Source organism: Patagioenas fasciata, chromosome 5 (assembly GCF_037038585.1).
Source record: "Patagioenas fasciata isolate bPatFas1 chromosome 5, bPatFas1.hap1, whole genome shotgun sequence".
NCBI classification, from domain to species: domain Eukaryota; kingdom Metazoa; phylum Chordata; class Aves; order Columbiformes; family Columbidae; genus Patagioenas; species Patagioenas fasciata.
Window position 1 is genome coordinate 26,720,565 of NC_092524.1, and position 17,321 is coordinate 26,737,885.

Below are 17,321 nucleotides of genomic sequence, written 5' to 3' on the forward strand. Positions count from 1 at the left end.
TTGATCTCATATGTGAAATAGCAGAGAGAAAATACCACATATGATGATGATTTTAATCTGGAACCTTAAAGCTTTATAGAATAGTCTTGCTGATCTCAAGTGCTCTATAGATTTAGGGGATGTGATCTCTGCTCTGTGTCTTTGGCTGAGTTTTGCACATAGTCTCAGCCGTACAGGGTATGCAAGGAGCCTGTCAACCCAGCAGTAATATCAGCAGGCACGTGACTGCATGTATAATATTAATACAAAGATTAGAAGCTTTGAAACATTGTAGGGAAAGAAAACCACAATTTTTTTTCTCACTCACTCTGCATCCATTAAAATAAACATTGTGGTCCAAGTGTCTACTGCTGGGAATATTTGTGTAGACAGGATGTTTTTTCATTTTCTCCATCAGCCAAGTACTTTTGCTCTGTCATTTGTAGTTGTATAAATTGGTGGTTCTGAAATTCAGGAACATAGTCTGTGATAGAAATTTCCACTGACATTTTATCATGTTTCAGTCACTTGAAGAAAACATTTTGTCTACCGCAAAAATGGCATAAAGATTTGTAAATGCACTACTGTTAGTAAATATGCAACAAGCGAGAAGCGTGTGGTAGCTTGATTCCTTTTTAGGTTCAGTTTTATAAAAATGAAAAGTGTATTTTAAAGAATGTGTACTTTCTCTGTAGTTGTATCTGTTCCTTGGAGCTGTGTTGCTGCTAAATTCAGAATAAGATACAGACTATAATGCTTATGGGTATTACTGCAATAATCACCTTTTTTCAATTTGGTGCTATTAGTGGACAACGTTGCTATAAAACACTGGGAATAAGGAACCTGAGTGTCCTATGGATTACTGTATCTTAAGAAAGTATTAACTTAAAAAAAAATCTTCAGTGGCAGGTTTCTTTTTTTTACATATTGTGCTTTTAATAGCACTGGTAGGAATGTTTTTTTTTTAACTTCTCTTTAGGTTTTGAATTAATTTGGTGTCTTAATGATGGATTAAATGCCATTTTCGTTTATTTACTAGAGGACTAATTAATGATGATTTTAGTCTTACATGAATCATCTTACGAACATTTTGCAATCTTTTTTTCCTAAGGAGGTCTAGGAACTTATCTTAACAAACCCAGCTTAACAAAACTAGGCTCTAAATAATGTCATAGAAAACAGTATTCTATTTTGTTCTGTATAAGAGGAGTTCTGTGCATTACTGTAGACCAAGAAACATTGTAATATAAGCAGAAAGCGCCTGTTTTGAACAAGTAGATCTAAGTTGAAGCAGTTGAAATGCCTGGACAGACATTTTCAGTCAGCCATTGTTGAAGTAATTCTGGTAGTAGATGTAACAGGATTGATGATGTTGTTTCTGAAGCTTCAGATTCCAGTTAAGTTCTGCCATTCAGTCTTCGAGACTGAAAAAGTACTTGTTAGGCTTCCATCATCCGTGTTCAGTTACTTAAATTCACACAGACCACTACAGACCAATTAGAATGAGCAGCAAATAAAGGATTTTATAAAAGATCAGGTATGAGAGTTGAGTGTGGTGTATGCGATTCTGTGCAACTGCAGGTACATACAGAGGAGCATGTTTAGAGATGTTTTCTGCCAGTTTTTTAATTGATCTTAATCTATCTTCCACAACTTCTAGAAAGGTTTTTCATTTTTACAGTTCCAAGTGTGCTCCATAGAAGTCTGAACTTATTATGAATTGATACTCTTGTGCCAGGTTATCAGCAGTCATGAGATATTCCTAGCTGTTAGTACTGAGGAAGTAAAACAGGAGAAGCATGTTAGTGTGAGAGTCTTTGTATGAACCATTGGAATGCCATTATTTTAGCCAATAAGTGGATTTTTTTTTAATTTGTCATATTGCTCATAAAACTGGCAAGCATCCAGTTCTTGCCATCAAGAGTGTACACTGTATTTCCAGCTCCTGCTCATGATCTTCACCTTCTGCTTCCAATTGCAAATTCAACAAACCATCTGCATTCAAGTATCACTTGCTATTTTTGATCTTATTACTACTTAGAATGGGTGTCCCAAGAATACTGGTTAGCTCTGTACAGCAGCTGTATTGATTCTCACTTTCCCTAGGTTGAAATGCTGAAACTGGAAGTGAATGGTGAATAATTAGAGCAAGTAATTTCCCATGTAAATACACTTCTGTGTGCTGACTAGATAGATAATAATGCATCTGTTGCTACAGGACCCCTTCAGATGCTATTAACTTGCCTGTTTCTCAGAAGCAAGGATACAGAGAATGGTGCTATTTAACAACATGATGGTGTGGTTTCTCTTTGAAAAGAGATAATACACTCCATAGAAATATTACTCTAGTATTTTTAGTGAGAACTCTTTTATGTATGATTCAACAGTTAATTTAGAGCTGAGAAGTAGGGCTGGATTTCAGACTAAGAATTCTTTCTCATATATAAGCATTTTGCAAGCGTATGTTACTTACCTTTTTGTTACAAACATCTGATGGCAAGCCTAGGAAGGTGTGGAAAGTGAGAGGCTTTTTTGGTGTGAGAGGGTATTCCTTTGGGTTATAATGGGGTCGCCTCTTTCTCATGTCTTTCATGTAATCCACTGCGAATTGTAGCTGAGAAATGCATATTTCTAAGATGTGGTTTCTTGCTGCTCTTCTGTATATGAGTGTTTTAAATGGGAATGTAATTACAGGGCTTCAATCCTGCAGTTTGTGGAAGTCATCATGCTTGAAAAATCTGCTGTGAGATGTGCACTTGCAGGAATAATGGTAGGATTGTGGCCTGACCTGAAATACAGCTATCTGTGTGGTTGGTGGGGATTGTAAGCCCATTGAAGTGAGAGCTGCATTTGGAAAAGCTGGGAAACTGCTGATTTTGTGTTTAGAAGACCATGTGCTGTTTTCTGTGGGCAGTGCCAAGAATGCCCTGAATCTTCTTGCCAAAGAGCAAGTGTGTCACTCAAACACTCTTCTCTTGCAGTTGTTTCAGTACAATGTGCGATAGGAGGTGCATGTAATTATTTTCAGACTTTGTATATACATAGGCTTTTATACCCTCCAGAAGGCTTTATTTTCATGTTTTACCTCTGTCTTCTGCTGCATCACAGAAAGTCCTCCCTGGTTTTAAAAGATGTAAGAATAATTCCCAGTCCAGACACAGATTTTTACCTTTGTGTGGTTAAAAGTTCTCCTTCTGTCTTGTGAGCCTTCATCTGCCTTCTTGTCTTTGGCTCATTTCATCTTTGTCATACTCTGTTAAATGATGCAGTGCCCTCCTACTGTGAGATTGAAGCATGTGCTTTTACCTTGGTTGTAGTAGAGTCTGCTAAACTGAGAATTTCCCCCAAATAAGTTTTGGTAGTGCTGAGGTTTCTCATAAAATTACAGTATCTGTTAATTCAAACTGTGGTATTACAGAAGTGGCAGACTCTCATGATCCTTTAAAATAGACTGTTTTAGCTTTCCTGATGAATTCTAAAACCTTGAATTCTGAAGTAGCTGTTGTCTTTTTTGATTGACTACATATTTCTTTTGAAGTTCCTGCAGCAGGGCTAATTTAGAATACTTGGAAAAAGCCTTGCTTTTCTGAATTATTATTCTTCAATCCTAGTGACTTTTCAGTTCCAACTTTTGTTTTAGTGTATTCCTGTACTGAAATAAGATATTTGTTGCACTTTGGTTGTCTTTTTTTTTTTTTTTAATGTGTAGCAGACATGGAAGAAAATAAAGCCCAAATAAATAAGTACTCAACATGTATAAAATGTAAGATTTGTTGATACTGATCAATACAAATTTACAAATGCATAGATATCTATGGCAATTCTGATTGCTACTGAAACACTTGTGACAGTAGAGTCTTTTGGGGATCTAGCATGCTGCCTAAAATTATTTTATACTAACACTGGGATTATAATTGGATAATCCTAGGCAGTTAGCCTAAGGTCTTTAAGTAGCTTGCAAATGTTAAGCGATCTGCAGTCTTTATGAAGCCATGGTATGTGTCTTTGTGAGGTACCTGTAACTATCTTATAAATAGGGATACTTGCATGTGGTATGGTAAACCAGTAAGAAAGCAGGGAGTTGACCTGAGAGTACTAATTTGCAATAAACAGTTTCAGTCATTTAGTGTTACTGCCTTCTGGGGTTAGGAGGACTAGTAAGATGAAAATTTTGGAATTCCAGTAGTGTCCTACTGGAATCATTGTTCCAGATTGTTTCATGACTCAAGCAGGGGATTTCAAAGACCTTATAATGCTGAGAATAAAATGAGCTCATTGCACTGTAGTTGTAATCTGTTGCTCTTGAACACTTTTGTGTGGCCCCAAGGCACTTGCTGTGTCTCCTCAGCTGCTGGCTGATTGTGACTTCCATTGCAGCCCATCAGTAGCACAGTTGAATCCTTCCAGCTGACTGCTAATCAATATCACAAGCCACTCAAGTGTGCATTGGTGTTTGGGGTGATGCCTCTTGCCTTCTACTGTAAGGAAAAGAGGTGAGCAAAACTGGATGGGAACCTACCTACATGTCAAATACAGGCCATGGTCTACAAGACCACTCAGGTAAAGGTAGATTTTACAGTCACTTTTGACTCTCGCAGGAAAAGCCTTGGGATAGGAAACTTAATACAAATTTTGCCAGTAAATATTCTGTATTTCTTCTCCTTTCTTTTGGCCAGCCATACATACCAATCCATCTTTCTAAAATAGAGCTCAAAGAAAAACAGGCTGTTGAAGACTTACTGTGGTTTGGAAATACTGCTTTGTTTTCCCAGTGAAGCAGTGTTTGGACTCGGGTGTCTTTAAGAAATGTGCAACTCTGTGTTTTATTTGAGGGTGTAGTGTGAGCTGTTAAATCTGAGAGGCCCAGTGGCAATGAGAACATGGACACTCCTTCCTGGGAGCAAGTTTTACTTGTACGTGTTCATAGGTTCACAGAGTTTGAGGCAGAAGGGACGGTAAGAGCCTTTGGGTTGACCTGTAAGTCCTGAGTCACCACATCATCTTTCTTTTCAATCCAGTGACTTCTATCTAACTTGAGCACATCTTCTATAATAATACCTAGTCTTTTTCAAAGACAAGATGTACAGAATCAGCTGCTGTCCTTGTTAACTTCCTCCAGAGGTTAACCATTGTTATTATTTAAAATGTCTGCCTTATATTTTGAATTTGCCTGGCTTCGGATTCCAGTAATTGCTTTTTGTTATATCTTTCTCTAACTGATTGAAGATATGTGGCATTTTACTTCCTGTGTAGATACTTGTGCATGTTAATCAAATCCACTTTTTGTTCCTTCTTTTAATAAGCTAAGCAGATTGATCTCCAAGTTCCACCATAATGCATTTTCTCCTGCTGTCAAATAACTTAAATGGTTCTTTCTTCACTGTTTCCAGTGTTTTAACATGCTTTAAAAAATACAAATACCAGAATCAAACAGTATTTTAGCATCTATCTGACTGTGTCTGCATACAGGGAAAATTTCCCTCCACTCCCCACCCCATTTCTTACTACTTACCCATCTACATACACAAGAATTACATTAATTCATTTTGCCCCAGCAGCATGACGAGAACTAAGACCTACTCTGACCCCTTTGTCCTTTTCAGCAGCTGCTTTTAGGGAAGAAATTGTCTTGTTCCTAGTATTTAACTGCGTGTTGTGTTGAGTCAGTCTGTTTTTTGTTCAGGTGCACCTAGTTTTACTAAGCAGTCCAGAGTGCTCTGTAGGACCTTATTGTCCTCACTGTTTTTCATGTCTCCAGACTTTGTGTCACTTGAAAATTGCACTGGCAACTTATATGTATTTCTCATCACTGGTGAAAATTTCACTGGCTTCAGGCCCAGTGTCAGTTCTCATAGACTCTGCCTGCCACAGTATCACAGAATGGCTGAGCTTGGAAGGGACCTCTGGAGATCATCCTGTCCAAGCCCCCTGCACAAGCAGGGTCACCTGGAGCAGGTTGCATAAGACCATCTTCAGATGGCTTTGATTATCTCCAAGCATGGAGACTCCACAACCTCCCTGGGCAGCCTGTGCCAGTGCTCAGTCCCCCTCACAGAGAAAAAAGTGTTTCCTGATGTTTTGAGGGAACCTCCCGTGTTTCAGTTTGTGCCTGTTGCCTGTGGTCCTGTCACTGGGCACCAGTGAAAAGAGCCTGGCTCTGTCTTCTTTATATTTTCCTTTCAGGTATTTGTACATATTGATGAGACTGTCTCTGAACCTTCTCTTCTCCAGGCTAAACAGTCCCAGCTCTTTCAGCCTTTCCTCATAGTGTTGGCCCAAAACCGGAGTTCTGCCACCTAGTGCACAATTAAGCCAAATTTTAGCACACAGTGATCCAATATTGTTTATTACAGAGTTGCACAAGCCTGGATGCTGGAATAAAGCCAGCACACCAGAAAGCAGCCATTATATACATTCACACCCTAAAGAGCCAACTGATGACACATTTGCATATTTGCTACATAATAATTTTAGCATATAATGAGCAATGTTCAGCTAAGGGACACTTTACTGAACAGTCTTGAGATGTATGTTAAAGCAAGACAATTGTGCAGGCTTCAAAATGTCTAAAGCCGCAAGGTCAGTAGTCTCTTAGTTTCTTGTTAGGTGTTTTGCAAGTCACTCTCATCTTTGTTAGAACAGCAGACTGACCTAAAACTGAAAGGATTTATGTATCTTTAGGTTAGCAACTGCCAATAGGATTCATTCTTTTAAGAGGTAATGACAACAATAGGAGAGATGCTTCAGTCCCTTCATCATCTTTGTGGCTCTTTGCTGTACTGTCTCCAGCATGTCCATGTGTCTCTTGTACTGTGGAGCCCAGAATTGGGCAAAGTACTTCAGGTGTGGCCTCATCAGTGCTGAGTAGAGGGGAAGGATCACCTCCCTCAAGGTGGATCCTTATATATGTTTTCATTTGACATGGAGAACAACTTACAAATTCTCTGAGCAGTCACTTTGTAGTTGATTTAATTTATTTTTGCTTATTTTTCTTAACATATACTATTGCCATCCCCTCCATTTCACCAGTGTAAGAAAGCTCAAGTGTCCATCTATCTACTGTTCACAGGGTACTTAGAGTCATCTTACAATGTTCTTTTTCCCCTCAAATTTTCATTAAAATGTGTGTTTATTGTGAAAGGTGGGAGAAACCAACAGATCGCATTTGTACTTGTTTAGCAACTTGTTAAGATATTAATTAAACTACTTTTTGATGAACTGGTGCTTTTGGGATGCACTGTACTGTAATGATGGCTACTTTTAAGCTTTGTGCTAGAAAACAGATATGGTAGAATATGTGCATTTAGAATAAATGTTTTATATTAATTCCTTAGTTGTGTTTCTTTTATCTTAGTGCTCTATAGTTATGCCTGCCATTACACTTTTGTAAGAATAGAATAGGATTTTCAAAATTTTTGAATAAATGCAAAAATCTGCTGAAACTGATAATGTGACACTTGGGGTGCTACATTTTAAACACATAGTAAGGAATGGTAACCAAATCCAGTTGTAGGGTGAATTGAATTGGGTTTTCTATCTTCAGTTTTTTTCATTACTATTTAAAGAATCATTTGACTTGTGAATTTTCATTAGTATGTACTCCAGGACTCTGTTCTATGTGTAAGGATGATGTAGGGCACAAGTAGAATTCTTTTGTATTTATGTATCTTAATTTATCAGTGTCACTTAAGACTTTGAAGATGGAAGAAATGACTCATATGCAGAATCTACTTCTTAACTGTCAGTAGTGATTAACGTTGTGAGTGTGTCTAAATTTGTAATGGATATAATAAAATCCATTTTTCTCAGCACTTGAGGGAAGTATAATAACTTTCTGTTCCAAATTCTTTATGGCCCTAGACTTACTGTCAGTGATTGTATACTGCTGCTTCAAATTCTTTCAAATAGTTGTAGTTGAGTCAAGTATCTTTTCTTGCTGTATGTCCTAAACCAATACATAGTATTGCTGACTCTTGTCATGTGATTATTGCAGACTGCTGTTTTGAGCGAGTTGTCCCCCATACAGCTGTCTGTGAAGCTCTCTGTAGAGAGTAACAGAGGGAAGTGTAGCTGGAATTCTGTCTATTACCTTCATATTCATACATGTTTGCCTAACTAAAAGTCAGGTGTAAATTTGCCATCAAGAAGCTTTTGTTTAAGATGTGAAGAAGAAGAGAGTAAAGAGAAGCAAAAACAGATGTGCAGACTTGTTCAAAAGTGAAGTATAATATTGAATTCCATTTCTTTTAATTTTTCTCTCTAGATTCCCTCTGGCCAAAGATTCGTGTTCCCCTGAAAGTTGTTAGAACTGCAGAAAACAAACTTAGTAATCGCTTCTTCCCCTATGATGAGATTGAAACAGAAGCAGTGTTGGCTATTGATGATGATATCATTATGCTAACCTCAGATGAACTCCAGTTTGGCTATGAGGTAAGAGAATTGGTTTTTTTCCTGTCTCTTAGGCTGTTCACTTCAACATTGCATGTGTTTATAAAGTGGAAGAATCACTGCACAGTCTGCTGATTCATATTGTTGCATCTCTCTTTACCGTAACAGTTCAGTGCTGACTGAAATATTTTTTACAGATAGTCATTACTTCATGGAAAGAACTACCAACTAACAGAGAATTTTCAGTAACTGGAACAGTAACGCCAAGAGACTCCAGAAAATATTGTGTAACTGGTGTAATGGAGGCAGTCTGGAGACTGTCAGTTGCGTTCTTAACAGTTTCAAACAGTTTTCAGACAAATCAGAAGTGCTATCCAAGTTAATGTGTCTTGATGGACAAGACAAGTTTCAGAGATTAAGTGTTGAGAACAGAGGAGGCCTCTTGAGGACATGCCGCAGTAAGGTGGAGTGCAATGAAAAGAGGAACTGAAGAATGTCAGGGAGGGGACGCATGTGTCATATACTTGAAATGGCAAAGCTTCAACAGCTGCCATTGCAGTGAGCGACACAAAGAAAGTTTGTCCAAATCAGTTACCCGTGGCAGTGTGAAGAGGTGAAAGTCTTCATAGGCGTTTGAGTTTTGTTAAAAAGTGCACTTAAAGTAACGTCGTTGTCTTCCTTCCAAAACTTTGGTTTGAATGAGTTAATTTTTGTCTTCCGTTTGTATTTGAATGTATGACACAGTTCATAATCTGACATTACCGTTATATGTGTGTATTTAAGACAAGCATGCTATATTTCCAAATAAATCAGAAACATTAGGAAAGGTAATATCATATTTTAAGAAAGGTTTGAATCATTTATTTGCACCTGTACCTGCAGTATCAAGAGCAAAACAACACTGGGCTTCATACCTAAATTGAGTGGAAAAAATTAAAACCATTTTTGTAGAGGGTAGAAAGCAAATGTGATAGTTGTCTCATTTTTAACAGTATTAAGTGTAGTTGTTAACAAAAGAAGATATTTTTTTAAGAGATGTTGGAAGTATTTGTTTAGTGTGAATACATATGTGGTAAAATACAGCTCTCCCTCACAAGGGAGAGAGACTGTTAGTGAGTAACGAGCTTTTGGACTCAAGAAATGGCTTGCGGTAATGTAGGTATGCTGATGTAATAACAAAGATGTTAAGTAGTGGAGACAGAGGTTTAATCTATCATGTGTATCTCCGGAAAGGAAATATTCCCTTGCCAGTTTAAGAATAACGGCTTGGTACATGAAGTGTGAAAGATGGAATAAAGAGAAGACAACTGAAGGAAGGGGTTTTCTGGCGGCATATGCCTTCTCTATACTCTGTTGTCTGCGCTGAATGCTTTAAACCAGGGATGTTAAACTCATTTTTCACTGGGGACCACATCAACCTCACGCTTGCCTTCAAAGGGCCGAATGTAATTTTAGGCCTGCATAAATGTAGAACACAGGCCTAAAATTACATTCGGCCTTTTGAAGGCAAGTGTGAGGTTGCTGTGGCCCCGGGTGAAAGTGACTTTGACACCCCTGTTTTAAGCACTGCACCAGAAGAGCAATCAAGTGTTGGCAGTTCCGCAAGCTGGCTTACTTCTTTTCTGTGTTGGTGCTTATAACTATTGGTTTTGAGGGTGAACTGAAAGGATGAAAGAGAGCAAATCCATAATGTGCGTGCCATGTAAATTCTGGCTCCATTTGCAGTTTGATCACAGAATCACAGAATGTTAGGGATTGAAAGGGACCTCAAAAGATCATCCAGTCCAATACCCCTGCCAGAGCAGGAACACCTAGATGAGGTTACACAGGAAGGTGTCCAGTTGGGTTTTGAATGTCTCCAGAGAAGGAGACTCCACAGTCTCCCTGGGCAGCCTGTTACTGTGTTCTGTCACCCTCACTGTGAAGAAGTTTCTTCTCATATATAAGAGAAATCTCTTGTGTTCCAGTTTGAACCCGTTGCCCCTTGTCCTGTCATTGGTTGTCACCGAGAAGAGCCTGGCTCTATCCTCGTGACACTCACCCTTTAAATATTTATAAACATTAATAAGGTCACCCCTCAGTCTCCTCCAAGCTAAAGAGCCCCAGCTCCCTCAGCCTTTCCTCATAAGGGAGATGCTCCACTCCCTTCATCATCTTTGTTGCCCTGCGCTGGACTCTCTCCAGCAGTTCCCTGTCCTTCTTGAACTGAGGGGCCCAGAACTGGACACAGTATTCCAGATGGAGTCTCACCAGGGCAGAGTAGAGGGGAAGGAGAACCTCTCTTGACCTACTAACCACCCCCCTTCTAATAGACCCCAGGATGCCATTGGCCTTCTTGGGCCCAGTGCTGTCCACCAGGACCCCCAGGTCCCTTTCCCCTACACTGCTCTCTAACAGGTCATTCCCCAACTTATACTGGAACCTGGATTTGTTCTTGCCCAGATGGAAGACTCTACACTTGCCCTTGTTATATTACATGAAATTTTTCCCTGCCCAACTCTTCAGCCTGTCCAGGTCTCGCTGGATGGCAGCACAGCCTTCTGGCGTGTCAGGCACTCCTCCCAGCTTGGTGTCATCAGCAAACTTGCTGACAGTGCACTCTATTCCCTCATCCAAATCATTGATGAATATATTGAATAGTGCTGGTTCCAGCACCAACCCTTGAGGGACTCCACTGGATACAGGCCTCCAACTAGACTCTGCCCCAACTCTCTGGCTTCTTTCCTTCAGCCAGTTCACAGTCCAGCTCACTACTCGATCGTCCAGACCTCACTTCCTCAGTTTAGCGATAAGGATGCTGTGGGAGACTGTGTCAAATGCTTTACTGAAGTCAAGATAGACCACATCCACTGCTTTACCATCATCTCTCAGCCTGGTCATTTTCATCTAACTGTCTCAAAGTAAATAAAAAAAAGTTTTATAAAAACCCAAGTTTCCTATGTAAGTAGTTCCAAATGAATCTCTGCTACTGGCAAAACAGGCTTGGAGGGCTTCAAAGCGGAGATTCAAAGTGCAGCTGAGTCTCAGCTGTGTCAGACAGAAGTTGTGAGAAGTACAACTGTGGTGCTCATGTGTCTGAAGCATTCATTTAAACATCCTCAGTGTAGAATATCTGTAACTCCACATTTATTGTGTCTGGTCACTTAGGCAGGAAAGGGTAAGAGAGGCAGAGAAAAGTTGATGTGCGTTCCCCTGTAGTCAGTGTGATTAGGTGGTCGTTGGGACTTAAACTCCTCATCCCCAGGTCTGGCTGTTGGACAGTGCTGGCTAATTTATTTGCCTTCTGTGAACCATATGCATTGGTTGCAGGGACTGAGGAACAGTCCTTATATTCAGTGTGTGAATGAAACTGTTTGGACACAAGATTGTTTAGTCTGGCAGACTAAAAACTATGGCTTTTGCAGTTTTTTTTACATTTTATTATAAATCCTATTCTGTTTTGATTCTGGGAATTCAGCTTACTATACAGCCACATGGAAAATTAAAATGCCTTATTGAGCAGATAGTTGAGACAAACCTGTGGTTAGTTTGAATCCTTGTATTTTGAGATTGCTTTTTTTTTTCCCCTGTAAAATAAATTAATAGAAATGTTTTTGAATACATGAACACAGCGGATTATTTTATAAATACACAGTTTTCCTCATATAGAAGGTAGGTGATATAGTTCCTACTCACTGGCATAGAAATCATGGGCTGAAGATTGATCTTTCCTGTCCCTGAGTGTCTGTGACTTGCTTGACAGGCCTGAGCTGGCTCCCAGATGTTTAAATTGTCCTCAGCCTGTGATAATTTATTTATCTGTTTATGTGTGTTACCAGAAAAGTATCTCTCAAGCTCTTGACTCATTTGCTAGGGAATCCAGAGGGAACAGTAGCAGCATATAATGTTACTAGAAAGTTTTCTTTTAGAAGTATGTCTGCTGGTGCTTTGATTATAAAAAGGGCTGGAAACGTGACATTCGGTGATTTTCTTTTCTCCTCCTGACATCCTTGAGACTTTACATTTAAACACGTGGCAAAACCCTCTCTGTCATAGGCTTGTCTGAATGTATAGAGCAAGCCTAAAAAAAACCAGAAAACTTTGATCTCTGTACACTTTCAGCCATAAAAAATTATAGTAACACTCAAAGTGTCAGACATTTTTTACTTGTTAAAAGTGAACTATTATGGTACAGTGATTTATGACATTGCATAAATCTATTGGAGCAAGCAGAAAAATAGTCCCTGTGTGCTGCTCTGTTAAAGTAGCAGAAGAATACTCATGACATTCTGACTTTGAAAAACGTATTTCTGTTAAGTTACACAATGAAATCACAAGTATAACTTGGGGCACTGGAAAAAAAACGGTTAGGACTAGACATCTTTTCCACCACTTACTTGTCTTTGTTATTCACAGAGGGACAATCAGAGAGACCCAAGAAAAAGAGTGAATATTTAGATTGTGATAATCTTAAAAACTTAAAACAGAACTGTTGGCTGCTCCTGACGTGTTTGAATGCGAGACTGAAAGCACACGCTGCAGTGTTCCCACCTCTGTATCTCAGCTGGGCTCGGGGCAGATGGCTTTGTATTGCTGTCACCCTGAAAAGTGGGGATAACAGTTTCCAAGTACAAAGTTAATGAAGATTCCTTATTATGTACTTAGGCAGCACTTTGTCCCTATGAAGACAAAGTATTTTTGTTACAGCAATAATAGAACTAATCTAAATTAGGATTATTGCTATGAGTCCATGTTTTTGTTCATAGAAAATATTGTTTGCTGAATTGCTAAGTTTGTGGGTTTTCTGTTGGAATCTCTTTGCCTTCTGCTGGTAGATGATCTTATTCTGTCTCAGAGCTGTTTTTCAATGCTTCTTGTCTCTGGCATTCTTTAAAAAAAATCAACGCTCTGATGAATTGCATATTTCACTAAGCTAAAATCATAATAAATCTTCTTTAAAAGAATTCTTCTTTAGAAGAATCTTCTTTAAAAGAATTCTTCCATACCCATTTTAACTGTTAAAAGTGTATTTTTCAGCATTCCTGTGTTGGAAGAACAGTATAACCTGCTTACCAAAAGACATCTCTGTGGGTGCCTCCTTGTCACATTCAAAACTCTTCTTCACATTTAAGATATTTTGCAAATTGTGTGCATGTGAAGGATCTCTTCTCTTCTAATGGGCTTTGTGTTTACATTTTGCTTTTTTTTTTTGCTACCAACACAAGCCATCCCTTTGAGGACTAGGGGAGAATTAAGCGTAGATGGGGCTTTAGGAGTCGAGAAGGAATACTCATTGGTTGGGTTTACTTTTGTTCATAGGTGATAGATAGCTGTAGCATTGCCATGGTAGCTCTGAAAACACTGATTATTTTTCTGTTTACTAAAAAAAAAAAAAATAGTTTTAATTAGCCAATTTCTGAAGCTGCCTGTGACTTAATTTGATAAATGTGATGCATACATGCTGAAATATATTCTGGAAAAACAAGAGCTGCTGTGTCCTGTGTGTCCCTGGAGAAGGAGCAGTGGCAGCTGTGCTGGTGGCACCGCGGAGCAGCTGAGCCTAGGGAGGCAGAGAGAACTGGAGAGGGGAGGCGGGAGGGTGTTCCAGCCAGGCTGGTTGTGCCACTTGGGGAACTTGACTTGGAAACAAAATTACTGTTATGTTCTCTTGGTGTCTTTTACAAGATTTTTAGTAAAAACTACCAGGTCAGAAATTCTGTTTGACATTTCACCTGGGAGGTGCTTCATCCAAAAACATGTTTTTCAGGGTTGTCTAGCAGAGTCATTGGAAAAGTGTCTGCAAAGAAGCGTACCTCCTCTTCACTTGGCAATATGGTTTTCCTTGGATGTGTCCCTTACCAGTATTAAATCAGGCTATCCTTCTTTAGTCTCAGAACGCTAATAAGATCACTGGCTAAAATGGAATGTATTCCTAACAGACTAATAAATTATAGGCAACCATCAAACAAGAAAATGGACGGTAGTATGAAATAGAGAGTAGTATAAGAATCATTACCGCTATTTTTATTCTGAAAGTTTCCTTATAAACAGTAGCTGTAGATATTAATTTTGGCACAAAACATAAGTATGGATTTGGGCAATGAGCTGGATGCAGCTATTTGGAGCCTTTCCGGGAGTTACCATTGAATGAGCTAGTGATGAACACTATGAAAAAGCTAAGCTTTTCCACTGACTTTGATAGAATTATTTTTAAAAGGAAACTTTGTTTAAAGCAACCAAGTTATTTTTTAGATGCATCAAACTGACAGTTTTCAGGGGCCAGAGTCAGGGTAGGGCTGAGCTTTACAGTGACACAAAGAAATCTGTATGAGTAACATGCATTATAGTTGGCTTTTATTTTATGTTGTTTGGACTCTTAAAGATGACACCAAGGGCAAAAACTAGAAGGGATATGAATCTATGGTTCTGTGTTGCAAAGGCACTGAAGTCCCTTGGGAAGCAGTAGCTGAGTTTAATCTTTCTTTCAGCTGCCTTTAATACACATGCCATTCCCTCCACAAGAATTTTTAGCCCAGTACAGTGCAGATCTGTAGTGTTCTGTCAAATCATTTGTTGAGCCTCAGTAGCTTAGGTGGCGTTGCCTTCCAACAGCTGGGAGATGGACATTTTAACAGTTAGGTTTAAAAAAAAAAAAAAATTTAATTTTGGGGACTTGGAAAGTGAGGAATAAAATTTTAGAAGAGGGAGCAGCCATACCTTTTTTTTTTTTTTAAAGTAATGTTTTTTATGTCATGTCGAAGTAGGTATCTCAAGACCTCACTGGCTTGCCTGCCAAAAATCTGTATTTTTTTTTTTAATTAGCTGATGGCACCAACTTGTAGCAACATCCTGAGAATTATCTTCCTTGGGTTCCAAATCACGTCTGCTTTCAAAAGCCCTCTATTAGAGCATTGTCCTAACTAAATACTATCCCAGTACTTATGCCCTAGAACTGTCTAGAAAGATTGATTTCTGGATAAAGTACAAGTTGGAGAGTCAGAAGATCTGGTTCCCATTCTTGTTTCCTGTATGATTTTTGGCAGGTTTCCTCATCTGTACATTTTAAATAATAACCGCTCTCATCATGGGATTCTGAAGCTATATTAACTGACAGCAATAAAATGTGTTGAGATGTACAGATGAAAAGGTATATAGTGATGCAGAATCACAGAAATGTAGAAACAGAAGCTGTAGCTTGAAGCTGATTGTTTTATCCTATTTACTTTGACAAAATACTTGCATAGAGTCCTTATAGTCCAGGCCTTGCAACTGAAACATACTGACACATCAAAAGTGCCCAAAGTGAACTGCTGGCGAGATGAGGTTTGCAGGCTGTTGGAATTCCAGATAACACTTTCTTTACTGCAAATTAAACTGTAGAGTTCCCTTGCTTTTTATACAGAGCAAAGAGGTTTGCCAGTGAAGAGACCATTGGGGATTTATGAGATATTTAGTTGTTGTTGATCTTGCATACACAGTGAAATTTGGGTGTGTGTTTATTTAGACACTACCAACTTGAATAATGCTGTGTGTCAGTCAAGATCCTTCCAACAAACCTACCAACTATTTGGATTAAAGAACAAATTTTGAGTAATTTGTCTGCAAATACTGCAGATAAATACTAACTTCAATATTGATCAGCAAAAAGACAAACTGTATTTAGCAGGTAGGTAGTGTTCAGACCCTTCTAAATAGTTATAATGCTTTCTCCCTTTTTTCCTAATGCAAAAAATGACCATTTTTTAATGTGGCCAGCAGTGTGGAGAACTGGGGTTGCATTAATGATGCCCTTCTCCTTGTTCCTGTCTACTGTGTTTGATCGTGTAGTCAGCTACAAAGTAATGTATGGAGTGACAAGGATGGTATCTTGATTGTATCCAGCTGTCTGGAACAAGTCAAGGGCAAAGAGGCCTTCCACGCAGCAGCAGATCCATCCAAGCACCCGCTAAAGAATACCAGAAATACTAAAATACAAGCCTGTTTTAAGACTGTTCCTATGAAAGGAAGCAAGTTGGTTAGATCCAAAGTCAGCTGTGAAAGTAGTTAGGTTGTAGCCATTATCTACTGAAGCTAATGTCAAAAGTTACATTTTAATAGTGCTTGATTTTAGTTGGTGTTAAAATGTTTTTGAAAAGCTGGTTGTATTTCTCTACAACAAGGAAGTCAGTGTTGCTTTAGTGGCCTTTTTCCCTGGGCTGTGGCTTCCTTGAGCTGTAGGGTCCTTCCAAAGCAAACTTGGGCTTTTTCGGACTTCTTCCAGGCAACTTCCTATTCCAAGAAGTGGGACTTAGAAGAATCGAAGTGATCTTTGCACCACTGTAGCTCTGCCCTCCAATAGCAGATGTGTTGCATTTGCACATTTGTGTTTGCTTGCTGTGCAGGCCAGCTTAGCAGTGTGTCACGTCTTTTCCTCTACAGGTTTGGCGTGAGTTCCCTGACAGGTTGGTTGGATATCCAGGCCGCCTGCATCTTTGGGACCATGAGATGAACAAATGGAAATATGAATCAGAGTGGACCAATGAAGTCTCAATGGTGCTCACTGGGGCAGCGTTCTATCACAAGGTAATACACAACTTCTAGTATACTAATGTGCAACATTAACGTTTTTTGAAGAACTGTGTGTGTTTCTGAGGCTGTTTTGTGGTGCCATGGTTATATGTTCCACAACAATCAGAGAACCAATTGCAAACTTTCTCTAAGCCTCTTTCAGTTGCTGTGAAAACAACTGATTTATCCCTGCCTGTAAAATAAAACTGCTGCCTTCATGAACTGACAGGAGAACTCTTGCCATTTTGCATGACCTGTAACTGCGCAGCAACTTTTACAGTGAATGTAGCTTTGTAGCTAGCAGTTCAAGAAAAGAAAACTGATTGTGAAGAAATTTGTGTACTGGTCAGGAAAGGAGTAATTTTGCAATTAAACACACAAAAATTATTTTCTATCTGCTAAAGTAGTCCTTGGCTGAAGGCAGTATC

The 17,321-nt window shown here is 39.0% G+C and overlaps 1 protein-coding gene across 2 annotated transcripts in view; it reads left to right on the top strand.

Annotated features, from left to right (window-relative positions):
- The window catches only part of EXT2 (exostosin glycosyltransferase 2), a 77,173-nt gene that overhangs the window by 49,272 nt on the left and 10,580 nt on the right, over positions 1–17,321 (top strand). For both annotated transcript variants that reach the window (XM_065838615.2, XM_071809110.1), the window contains exons 10-11: positions 8,243–8,409; positions 16,765–16,908. In XM_065838615.2, the coding sequence (XP_065694687.1) occupies positions 8,243–8,409; positions 16,765–16,908 (311 nt within the window). The remainder of the gene's footprint in view (positions 1–8,242; positions 8,410–16,764; positions 16,909–17,321) is intronic.